The sequence below is a fragment of the Podarcis filfolensis genome (assembly GCF_964270895.1).
Source record: "Podarcis filfolensis genome assembly, chromosome: 2".
Taxonomy (NCBI): domain Eukaryota; kingdom Metazoa; phylum Chordata; class Lepidosauria; order Squamata; family Lacertidae; genus Podarcis; species Podarcis filfolensis.
In genome coordinates this window covers 76,502,631-76,515,310 of record NC_139605.1, presented here as the reverse complement: position 1 = coordinate 76,515,310, position 12,680 = coordinate 76,502,631, and the positions used below count along the sequence as shown (strand labels likewise).

The window sequence follows — 12,680 nt, the reverse complement described above, 5'->3', positions numbered from 1 at the left end:
TGGGCCTTAGGTTGCCTACCCCTGCTCTAAATGGCTCGGGACCTGTGTATATTAAGCAACACCTTCCATACGTTCATCCACATATGCTTTGTCCACCACTGGACGTGCTACAATGAATTCCGTTAAATGTGTAGCTAGATGGGCAGCTACCAGAGGCGCTCACTCAATTAAGGCAAGTATACTACTGGTGAAAATGTGCACCTAATGGATAGAAAAATAACTTGCATAGCAACACAGAACAAGGTACATTTGTCCATAACCCAACAATTTACTTAAATTTAATACATCACAATAGGACAATCTAGTAAAATACACAAAATTCATAGCAACCCACATTGCCAATGTACAATTTTTATAGGGTTAGCATCTTTCTTTATATTAATTTTTTTTTAAAGTAAGCTACTGTGTTCCATTTACAATAGCCAAAATGTACCGTCATTTAGGCAGTTTAAAGAGATCTAATTAACACTTTTAAAACTAACTTCATAGACCTTTTGGCACTTAGAAACAAAACAAAAGATTCCATATCATATCAGCTGAAACACAGCACAGTATAAACTGCCCACTGGTAGAAAACAAATAAAGTGTCCTTTCTTCTAAATCACCACATAGTCCAAATATGTACTGATGGAACACTGCCAGCCTCACTCTACTGTGGCTAGTTCTTCCTCAGCCTGTCAATTTTGGAAACATTCTTGAAATTATTTCACAAAACACTGATGGCTTTTTTACCTTGTTTACTTAAAGAAGACACTTATGAAAATCGTACCTCCTTTCTTTACTTTGTTAAATCTTAATATAATTATTTTCCCACTTTCTTCTTGGCAGTGTATAGCCTTTGGTAGCATTACAACTCTATGAATGGGCTATTCTGGCTGGATTTTCATTCTCAGCAACAGAGGCAATAGCTTCTTGGATAACAGATGCCATGAAAAAGAATAAATCATTAAGAAAAGGATACTTGTGCCAAAGTCTTGTTCACACAAGAGAGTGTTGTTGCATTTGCTTTTGCAAACTTTTGGTCTCTGCAGATTGTGGTACATTTCTACATTATAAATTCCAGCTGCTTCTAGCATCACATATTGTGCTCAAAATTACAACCCCCACTCTCCATAGCGGCCTTTTCTCCCCCACCAGCTCCTGAACTGTATTATTTCAATCAGTTCTTGGCAAAGTAACTAGTGATTGTTTTACGTTTCACTGATTGCAGGCTCCATGCACTACTATTTATTCTGAAAGGCAACTATTGTATCAGTCATTTCCCTCCTGTCTGAAATTATCCTGAGAATCCATAAGGAAATCTGAACAAACTATTGTGGCTTTCAGAAGACTGTAATTATAATAAAGACTCTTAAGCATTTTCAGACTCCTGAAATCTGAAAAAGGAGTAAAATGCTTGTAGCATGATATAAATCTGTTCTGTTTGGAGAGGCTGCACTGGTCATTAGTGGGATTCACTCCCATGGTTGTTTTTAAAGACAAACATTGTTCCCGATAAATATGGCTATCCTTTGCTGTGAAGAGACTTGATCCCAAGTTCAGGGGATCTTGCTAGGATTTCAGGATCAAACTTGAACGTGGAGTACTAGCTCTCTCAGGCACTTTTGAATATTCCACTTTGTCTCATCAATGATTCCTTGGAATTACAGGTTGTTCTTACTACACATCCAAGCAAGGAAGGGGGGGGGGGAAGGGACTTGAGAAAATAAGCCAGACGTGGTATACAAAATGTCAAAGGCATTTAAGGTGGTCAACAAATAGGACTTTGTCTTGTTCTGTTAACATTTCCCTTTACAAAGACTGGTCTCTGTGTTATGACTGCCTTGTGAAAACTGCGTAAAAGAGCCGCCTTACAGTGGCTGCTCCACATGGCAGCTGTAACATGTAGAGTGACTGATCATGTGGGCCACTGCTAGCCCATTAAAATGTCTGGCAGTGCTACGGATGCAATCTACATGTTGAGGCATTCCACACACTGCTGTATGAATCAGCTGCCATGAGGATGTTTCAGGCTACATAGGATAGACTCAAATCTATAGAAGGGTTTGTCATCTGCATTACTTTGTAGTTTTATATTCAGCATGTGCAGAAACCAGCTGCCATGAACAATAGATTTGTGTTTACTTAATTGGCACTGTGGCAGAACCCTTGGAGTAAGTGAAATACTCCTATAGTAAAGATGTGGGGATGAAAAAAAAAGGATTGTCATAGTCTGGTAAGGCATCTTTCAGTGCATCCTTTGCATTGCAAACTAAAACATAAAGTCATCTGGAGGTAGAGGGTGTCACCTCCACAGGAGATTTCCTTGTGGCCCTTCCCTTGCGTAAGAATGCGCAATAGTCTGCGCATGCAGAATGGGAGTCAAGGTATTGCTGTTCCATGTGCTGGATGGCCAGGGAAGGCTGTTCCAAGTACCAGGATTATCTCGTCTACTGTTGATGAGGTGTTACACAGTGCTTACTTTTCATCTGTTACTTTTTTTAAAAAAAAAGCCTTCATTTCATTTTGCTTTTGCAAGAGTGGCCATGCTACAAATTACAAAAACAACAGTGTGGGAATTAATCATACACAGAAGACAAAACACCATGTTACTATCACCATTGCATTAATATGTGCATAATATCTGTGCGTAAGGCTCAAGCCACGGCAACATTGTGGTGTGCTTTTTTTTTTTTGGCAATGGAGTCAAGCAGATCCACAATAGTGATAAACACAACCAACATTTCCATGGTCAACCGAAAGGGCTATTAACCGAGCATGCCTGGATAGGAAGGGGGCCTGAGAGCTATAGCTCCTAGATGTGTATCTATCCAGAACCTTTCAAAGACTTGTTTTGTGATTTCTGCGGCAATCTCTTTATTACCTTCACGTCTGGCCATCGTGCAAAGCTTATCAACTATACTCTGTTATTATTCCCTGTGTTTAGGTTCGGAATAATTTTTCCCCAATTTTCTTTTTTACAACTGTAAAAAAAAATCCATAGTAAAAATAACTCACTATATGATACATATACCCAAAACGGTCAGATACTTTATATAATAAAAGATGAAAATAGTCACTTTTCATAATAAAAATAACTTCTATTTTTTGCTTATTTTACAATATACTTAATATTCTCTTCTTCACTTAAAAGTAAATAGGTCCTGTTTTTGATAGCACATCTGAGTCGATACAAAGGGGCAAAGAGGTGGATCAGCTGTTTATAAACACTTTGCACAGCCACATTCCACATGCCTCTCTAGCTCTTCTGTGAAGGAGGAGCCATCCACACACTGGAAGCCATATTTCCGCCTTTTGCTCCTGAGGGCAATGCAGCACTGATCATTCCCACAACTGCCATGACATTCCACTCGAGGCACTTTGACCAGAGAGACGCATGCAATCGAACCTTGTTGCTTCCGAATGAATTCACGGATAATCTCTCCTTGGCACTGATTCTCTGCTAGAACAAACAAATACATGCTTTCAGAAATCTTATCATTTGTTTGAACATCCAGAACATGAATCCAAACCACAGCCCTCTCCTTGGCTTATGCCAAGATCAGATTGCTACAAAGTGCACTTAATACCAGAATATTTTGAAGATATGCTGGTTCTATATATCTATGACAGCAGTTCCCACAACACTACTTTGAATTCCACACATTGTCACAGTAGAAAATGGGATTCTGCATCAAATCACAGCCCAACATGCAGCGAGTCCATTCGCCTTTTCTGGTGGGTGGCGTTGCAGCCATTGGGGCCCCTGCAGTGATCCGGCGGGAGGTGGAGATTGACGCCCCACTTGCTGCCATCTGGGCTGCGTTGCTGGGCAGGGCCCCACCCAGGGGTGGCCCTGCTGACCAATCAGCACTGGTGGGAGGCGTGGCCGCAGATAATTTAAACCGCAGCGTGGCCAGGGAGCGCTCCTCTCTCGTCCTTTGCTGGATAAAGTTGTGGCCTATTTGAACCCATAAACCTAAATACTCGCGTCCCATGTGTACATTATCCACCAGGGAACTATGGGTCTAGATAAAAGTCCCCAACAGAAATCTCTGGTCCATTGCTGTGACACGGGATATAAGAACCAAGTATCTCATACAGGTAAGCAACAGTACTTGGGGGGTGGGAAGTCTTCTGAACATACCACCCATTTCCTGCCCAGCATAGAAGCTGCTAGCACAGAAGAACTAGAATCATACCCCATCTCATATCCCATAGGTGGGTGGGTTTTGTATCAGTGCCTCTTCCCTTTTTCTGTGCAGGACTATCTTAACTTTAGCTCCTATATTTTAAGAGACCAGATGACTATTTTAGTTGGATTAATCATGCATTGAACCATGTGTACTTATTGGCATTATTGGGACTTATCCAACTAGTTCTTTGGGACAGAAGGCATGTAGGAGAGCTATGTTGCTATCTTTTAGGTAGAAAGCTACTACTAGCTGCATGCCGGAGGTTCTTCCTGTTTATTTCCTGGCTACAATAAATTATTTTCCTCATTAAAATCTTTACCAAATTGCAACAAACTGAGAAAAAGAATTTGCTGATGAACTTTGCAGACCGCCCATCCTAGTCATGAGTTGATAATATGTTTCCTTCTCAGTGATTGGACACATATTTAGGGAGGAGTGATCAATGGTAGTCCACATACTTTCCATGCAAAAGTTCCCAGATTTAATTCCTAGCATCCCTACTCCAGGTAGGCCTGGGAAAGGCCCCTATCTGAAACCATGGAGAGGTGCTGGCAGTCAGTATCGATCAGGAGCAGATAACCTCTGGCCTTCCAGAGCTTTCAAGACAGTGATAGCTTGGAGATGCACTGAGTGGCATAGGTTGGCTGGGAGAGATGAGAACACTCCCACAGATTCTTCATGCGCCTGCTATTTGATCATATGTTCATACATTTAAATGTATGAAAGAAACGGATCCTAGTGTTGGTGCTAAGTGGACCCTAGAAAGCAAGTTGCTATCAGTCGAACCACCCAAGATGTGTTTCATCTTTTTTTAAAGTTTGCCATCTCACTATGTGAAATACAGTATTAACATGGTAATTGACTCTGGAATAGAGAAAAATCTGCAGAACTCTTTTTACTTATACTCATGTGTTAATGAACAAAACAGGTAAGGGCAAAGCACATAGCACACAAGTTGCAATTATACCAACCTCTATCACAGCGCTCTCCACTGTAATTTGGATCACATTCACAAGAGGGCTCCCCGTGTGCTGAGATCTTACACTGCCCATGGCTACATTTCAGACCTCGACAGGAGTTGGAGGAATCATTTTTTCTGTCGCAATACATGCCCATGTAACCTTCTACACACTTACATGTGTAAGCAGAGGTGGTGGCTATGCATTTACCATGGAGGCATCTTGGAGGAAAGAAGAAAAAGAGAGAAAGCTAATTTGTGTCTACCACAAGCTGAACAAAAAGGTTCCAGAAATGGAATGAAATTGTAGGTTGATTTTTATGAACGGTTTAATTGTAAGTTTTGAACGGTTTATTCTGTGATGCTTTTCTATATAGAAACTGCTTTGGGATCAGATGGTGAAAAGTGGTGCATAAAAGCCTCAGATAAATGCTGTACAATAAATGTCAACATCCCCAAAGTGTAGATTCTGTGGCTTACAGATGAGGCTTGATATCACAAATGAGTCGTTGGCCTTCTTTTTTTTTTTAACTTATTGGATTTTTCATGGAAAGGATTAATCCAGATTAAATGGGAAAAATGTGAGCTGGTTGCGAAAAACATGCATGTATGAGTAGCACTTAGTCCACAGCAAGCACAAGGAGATTCTATGGAGATTTAGAAACCAGAAAGAACGGTAGTTGTTTTTGTGACTCATATTTTAAATCCACAGTTCTAAATATACAGATGAGAAATAATCTGAAATTTAACTTGCTCTCCATAAAACATACCATTGTGGGGTGGGAGGGGGAGACAGGCGCAGGCTCCCACACATTTTCTCAGCATGTTTGTTGACTGGTGCATAAATATCCCATTCCCCCTGCCCTGTTTTCCATTCAACACAGAGGGAAACTTAGGTTACTTCCAGGCAACCTATTTATCAATCATTTTCCCTAGTTTGTATGCATTGTCTAGAGACCAGACAATGTCAGATATTTATTCAGCATTCATTCTGATTTTCACATGAGAGGAAAACGTTTTCTTAGTGCATCTCTCTGCTCCTTTCCTTATTGCAAAAAAATCCTATTTTAGGAGGTTTGTTGCGAAATAGTGCTAACTCAACCTTAATTACGCAACCTGGATTTGCTTGTATGTGATTGAATCCCACCTGAAAATAGCAACAGTCTGGAAGCACCCTTACTTGCTGTTGTGGCAGGGATCTTTAACTTCTTGGTCACAGAGTGATCCAGTCCAGCCTGGATGACACTCGCAGACAACACTTGTCTTCTCAATAGAGCGACAGATGCCATGTTTGCAAATGTTACAGGACTTGCAACCAGGAAGGACCCCTACTGACTGATGTGGTAGATCTTTGAAATCTTGCAGTTCATTATTAATGCGGACATCATGAATGCATCCATGGAAACCGCTGGTTGTCCTCTCTGTGCCCTGCCGCAGCGAAGACAGCCCTGTGGATGTAGGGATGCCTGCAAGGAACATAGCAAAACACTTTAGGGAATACTTCAGCATCTTCAAGGTATTCTGAGAAATATGTGTCAATGAAACGGGATGGTCATACTGGGGAATTAGGAAGGTGAATAGTAGTAGTTTGCAATGTACATTATATTCCGGTTTACACCCCTCCTGTTCCATCATTTCTTAAGCATGATTGTTTCGTATCTTATTCCGAAGTTTAAGTCACACTGGATTTTCAAATACACATAAATACCTTATGTACAAACAAAACAAATTACAATGGTTAAACTAATAGGTTTGGACACTGTGGCCCAGGTTCAAAACAGTACTCAGCTCAGCTTGTGGAGGTCCCTCCCAAGAGAGATTAGACAAGTGCCCGCGGGAACAGATTTTTGCATTTATTTATTTCTTTTTAAAAAATATATATATAAATGAAGCTGCTAATTGGGGTGAAAGGTTGATTGGGATAGGGACTGTGACACAAAGAAGGAGTTTTAACCCTTTTGCCTCTGCCATTTTCCAAATCTGAATTGTCCCCCTGGAACTATACTTTTCCTTATGGGAAAAATACCTGTTCTGGCAAGGTAATTTGAACTGGAAAAATAATTCCCCCCAGCACTTCAGCCCTGATTCAAATTGTTCCCTACAGTTGCATCTATCATTTAGAAATATATATATATATGCAATTGTGGCTCTTCCATTGTTACATCTGGTTTGATTCTCAGTAACAAACTGTCAAAAACTGAACTTACCTCCAATGTAGAGTGGAGTATCTTCGTCAACAACAGGCTGTTTCTGCATTTTGCCAAGACTCTTGGGAGCTCCTTTATCCACAACCAAATTCAGTGTTTGGTTCAACATTACCAACTCCACACTGTGAAACTGCCCATCATTTACTGTTTCCACACTGAAAGAGTGAGGGGTGGGGGGGAAGGGGAAAAAAAGCGGAAATTAGGAAGGTGTTTAACTATAATATTCAGGTTTCTACTATAGTCGGAGAAGAAATTTGATTCAGTACACATTTAAAGCTGAATCTATCAAATTTGCACTTTCCAAAACAATATGCAAACTGAGGCACAGTGATCCTCTAACAATCTCCAGCTGCGCTCCGGAGGCTTCAGGCGGCTTCAAGACGCACACACATTTCCCCTTACTTTTTGGGAGGGGAAAAGTGTGTCTTATAGAGCGAAAAATACGGTATCAGGAAAATGACATGGGGAGGGCTAAACCATTACAATGGGCCAATCCAATCCCTACCCCACTGCTAATATCTTGTTTAAAAACTGTGAGAAGTTCTTATCAAGGAACTGCACCCGACTTACACCCTTTGTTATTGAGAATCATGGTGACCATGTTTTTCATGTTCTATTCTGTAGCCAGGATTAGAAACCTAAGCTAACATATGAACACAATTATCATAAGAACACACAATTATCTTAATGGTACTGATTTCTGATTACGTGTGTAGAGTAGCCAGGAACTAGCTACTTGGTCTGGAGTAAAAGTCAGCAGCACTAGAGCTGACTGGATTTGGGAGAATAGTCTAAGCCAGGCATAGGCAAACTCGGCCCTCCAGATGTTTTGGGACTACAACTCCCATCATCCCTCACCACTGGTCCTGTTAGCTAGGGATGATGGGAGTTGTAGTCCCAAAACACGTGGAGTTTGCCTATGCCTGATCTAAGCCATGTGGTGATGGTAATAGCAGCACTTATGAAAGCTTACTGTCAAGCTTGCCAGAGAGAAGTGGACTTCCAGCTGAAACCTCAGCGGGATGTGCTGATGTGATAGGGTGAAAAATAACATTTGATTCTTCTCACTGGGGCTATTACATAGGACAGGTCAGGAGAAGACCCGTTGACTCTCAAAACATGTTGGGCTTCACACGCACAACTATTGCATGAGCATATGAACCGGCTGGTATTGTCAGGTGTGTGAACTGGGACTTCCATGTGGTGGTATAAACACAGCCACTCAAATTCTTGTGATGGGAGGAGCTGCTTCTTTGAGCTGAGGCAGCATAATTAATGACCTTTGAACTTTTGAGGTAGAATCAATGTATACAGCAACAGTCTCCCTTCTCCCAACTCAGCCCTCTTATCTGAAGAAGTCAAAACCACAGTCATTTGTCAGAAGATAACACTACAGTATTTAGCACTGCTGGTTTTTATTTCAGGCCAGAGTGCACAGACATAAATCACTGGGTCCTCTGCAGCATATGGCCTTTTGAGATTAAGTTTTAAATGCTCTGATTAACAGGATTATATAGAGGCCCATATGTCTTGGTAGAGCACATAAGAAAGTTTGAATTTTACTTGAATAAAATGGAAGAATATTTCAACTGTTAACATTATTAAAAATTCTAATTTTTAAATAGTTTTCCATTTCAAAAATCTTTTTAGCCCTAACTGGGCTCATATTTCTAAATTTTAGTAACAGAATTATGACAAGATGAAAAGTCACTTTCCCTTGCTTCATTTACCTCCAGTGTGTCCTGTCTTTAATTAGACTTTAAGTCTGTCGTCATAGCCAGTCTTTTTTATAAAAAATTTTGTACTGTCTGTCTAGCAATTTAATGGATGAGGACATCATAACCAATAACAAAAATGTTTTCACCCAAAACTTCTAACAATCAGAAATCTAGGACCCGGTCTAGAAGTCCAAACTGACCTGGATGCCCTGACTATAAAAAACTACACAAATGGGGACACAGGTGGCGCTGTGGTCTAAACCACTGAGCCTCTTGGGCTTCCTGATCACAAGGTTGGCAGTTCGAATCTTCACAACAGGCTAAGCTCCGGTTGCTCTGTCCCACCTCATTCCAACCTAGCAGTTCCAAAGCATACCAGTGTGAGTAGATAAATAGGTACCACTGCACCTGGAAGGTAAACGGCCTTTCCACATGCTCTGGCTTTTGACACGGTGCTCTGTTGCGCCAGAAGCGATTTAGTCATGCTGGCCACATGACCCAGAAAGCTGTCTGTAGACAAACGCCAGCTCTTTCAGCCTGAAAGCAGAGATGAGTGCCGCACCCCAAAGTCGCCTTTGACTGGACTTAACTGTCCAGAGGTCCTTTACCTTTACCATTTACACAAATTAAGCTGTTGGGGTAACCCAGTCAGATGGGTGGGATACAAATTATTATTATTATTATTATTATTATTATTATTATTATTATTATTATTATTGCTGAAAATGTGGTAATACATAACATGTATTTGAAGATGAACACTCTCAGCAAAGCATTTTACTTATCATCCTTCAGTGTGGATTAAACAACGGACTGCGCCTCATTTTACTGTTTACCACTATTCTGAAGTACACCATCAAATAAAGAAATATGCTGCATTTAAAAAGGAAATGATCAGCTATTTCTGACTCAAGGGTCAGCAGTAGCTATTTTGAAGTACATAGCTTTTACTGCTATTGCCACTGAGATTCTATAAATGATTTTTGATATTGTAGAGGTAACAAAACATTCAACCACCACAAGTGATGGATAATGCCTACCCACCAGAGGGACACTGACCGTTACAAACAAGCAGGAAACTATTAGTGTGAATGTATCATAGCTGCAATCATGGCCTCTGTCCATAGCTTTAACATTACCAGGCAGTAGCACCTGCCTGCCACATGGAAAACATTTTTTTTTAAACTGAGAAAGTGAGATTCAAAAGCAATTTGTGATGAAGCATTGTGGTGGTCTGCCATTCGATATGAAATAGCATTTACTTAAACTTTATTGAAAAAGAGTGGACGATAAGGGCATGATCCAGTCCAAGTTAAGCATGTAATCTCCATTGCATTCAATGGGAAAGCTAAATGCATGGTCAAGCCTATGTGATATAAACCAATGGGACATATAAATGGGACTCTGGTTGGATTGTGCCCCAGAGTTTTAAAGCTGATAATGTATAATTAAAGACCATCCTACTAATGCTCCAAGGAGCACTTGAAAAATTGCATTTTGTTAAATACAATTGCTGTACCCTCAGAAAGACAACTCTGGATTCCAAGAAAGGATTCCCTTTCCAGATGATAAGTGCTTATGTGAATGTTTCTTCCTAGAGAGCCTGGCTTGCTGCTCCTATGGGGGAGTCAACAATCGTCTGAGACAGTTGGAGACAGTGGCTTGGCGAGAGATGAAGGGAAGAAAGCCACAGACACTGAACAGTGCATCACAGTTGGGCCAACAGTGCACACTGACTGTGCCTTGAAGGGAGAAGAGGGCTATTGCCCTGGCGACAGGGTTTTGTTAAAATGGGGGGTCAGTTGTCAACCTGGTGGTTTTCAGACCATTCTCTCAAAACAGTGCATTATGTCAAGGATTTATTTGCACTACATTGCTCTTCCTCTTCAGTTGTGCAACTACCCGAATAAGGCAAATAATTTGTTGAATTAGCTACCAAACTGATGAAGTCAATATCTAGCATAAATCAGAATACTGTCAATGCTAGTGTATGGGTTGTCTTCAGACAGATACAGTCAGTGAAAACTATTGTTGGCATAGGTGATTTTGTCAAGTACACAGTCTTGGGAAATGAAGTTGCATAGTATGGAATTAAGGTGCAGTCTAACATTTGACTTCTAGGTGGCAGTAGAGCATTGCTGAAAGGCAATTTCAGGCAAAGGGTGATGGTGGCTAGTGCTGCTTTCATATTTACACAGTGAACTACCCGATCATCTCAAATCAAAATGTAAACAGCTTGGCAGAAAAATTGAGCTGGGGCAGGATAAAGTACCACGAAACTTAAAGCTTTCTAGGAACTGAGAAGAATGAAGCTGAGCTGTACAATTGTCAAAGGGAAAATGTAATAAGATCCGAACATCTGTAAATGATCTAGGATTGCAAACACATCTAGCACTTTTTCAAGGATTATTTTGATAAGAAATTAAATAAGAAATAGCAATGTGTGTATGTGCGTGTGAGAGAGAGAAAGAGGGGGAATTTAAAATAGGAATTGGATCAGCACCAACTTTGTGTTTGAATTCATAAAGCCAAAGCTTGTCTTAGCAACTTTCTGCCAACCAATTAGAAACAGTCCTCAAGTTTTTACTTTGGGCTAAGTTCCAGTAAAACTATTAAAATGCTGTACAATAAGTGGAATCTGCCTTGTTTGAAACCATTCTTCTGGAATTCACAATATATGCTTTAAAAAACCTCACTGAAATATAAACACACTTCAAAATAGTTGCATTAGATTTGCTTTTTTAAAGGATGTTGTTCTATCTGCCTATAAAATAACCCCTCTCCAACACACACACACACAAACAAAATGTATGGAAAGTAGCTGCCATCAGCAGTTATCACATCCAGCGACCCTATTCCAGTTTTCAGGGAGGTATTGTATTAAACTGATGTGTCAAAACAAATTTGTAATTCATCGACATTTTCATGGAAGAACAGAAATGGGTAACCAGGACTATTATAGAATGAGGGTGGAATTATTTGTTATTATTATTGGTTTATCCGCACACAAATTTCACCCTTCCTTTGTTGTGGACTGATATCCACAACAGGAATTTCTTAAAACAGATACAATATTCAGAAAGAAGCAGAGACTCTGCTCCCTGAAACCCAATTTGAGAACTGAAAGCTGAACGGAATAAATCTATGCTCAAGGTCAGGTTTGTTGGTTTATTCTCATGTAGCCCCCATAACAATACCCAGAAGGCAATGTGGCCTTCGGGCTGAAAAAAGTCCCCCATCCTTGTTAGTATCTTTCAATAAAGTGCACCAGACAAGCAATAAACATGGTCTTGAACAACATGACGTCAACATGCAATGAACTTGTCTCCCTTACAAACATAAACGTTAGTTTCCCTCTGTTGTCTCCTATACCCAGCAATTATTTTCCTGACTAGAGGTTACTAGGATTCTTAGTCTGAGCTAGCTTGCAATAAATAACTATAATGCTTAATAATAATAATAATTTATTATTTGTACCCTGCCCATTTATTATTTGTACCCTGCCCATCTGGCTGGGTTTTCCCAGCCACTGTGGGCGGCTTCCACAAAGACCAAAAATACACTAAGATGTCACACATTAAAAACTTCCCTGAACAGGGCTGCCTTCAGATGTCTTCTGAAT

General features: G+C 40.4%; 1 protein-coding gene across 2 annotated transcripts; it reads right to left on the bottom strand.

Moving 5' to 3' along the window:
- Positions 1-248: 248 nt before the first annotated feature.
- LOC310755094 (slit homolog 3 protein-like) lies at positions 249-7,516 on the bottom strand. 2 transcript variants are annotated; one of them, XM_083597490.1, is made up of 4 exons: positions 7,341-7,516; positions 6,314-6,599; positions 5,147-5,355; positions 249-3,439 (listed from the first exon to the last, which is right to left on the bottom strand). In XM_083597490.1, the coding sequence occupies exons 1-4, from the start codon at positions 7,447-7,449 to the stop codon at positions 3,201-3,203; spliced, it is 843 nt and encodes a 280-aa protein (XP_083453616.1). In that variant the 5' UTR covers positions 7,450-7,516; the 3' UTR covers positions 249-3,200. The 2 variants fall into 2 exon arrangements, with proteins under 2 accessions (XP_083453616.1, XP_083453615.1); XM_083597489.1 differs by having other exon boundaries at positions 249-3,442; positions 7,341-7,515.
- Positions 7,517-12,680: the final 5,164 nt, after the last annotated feature.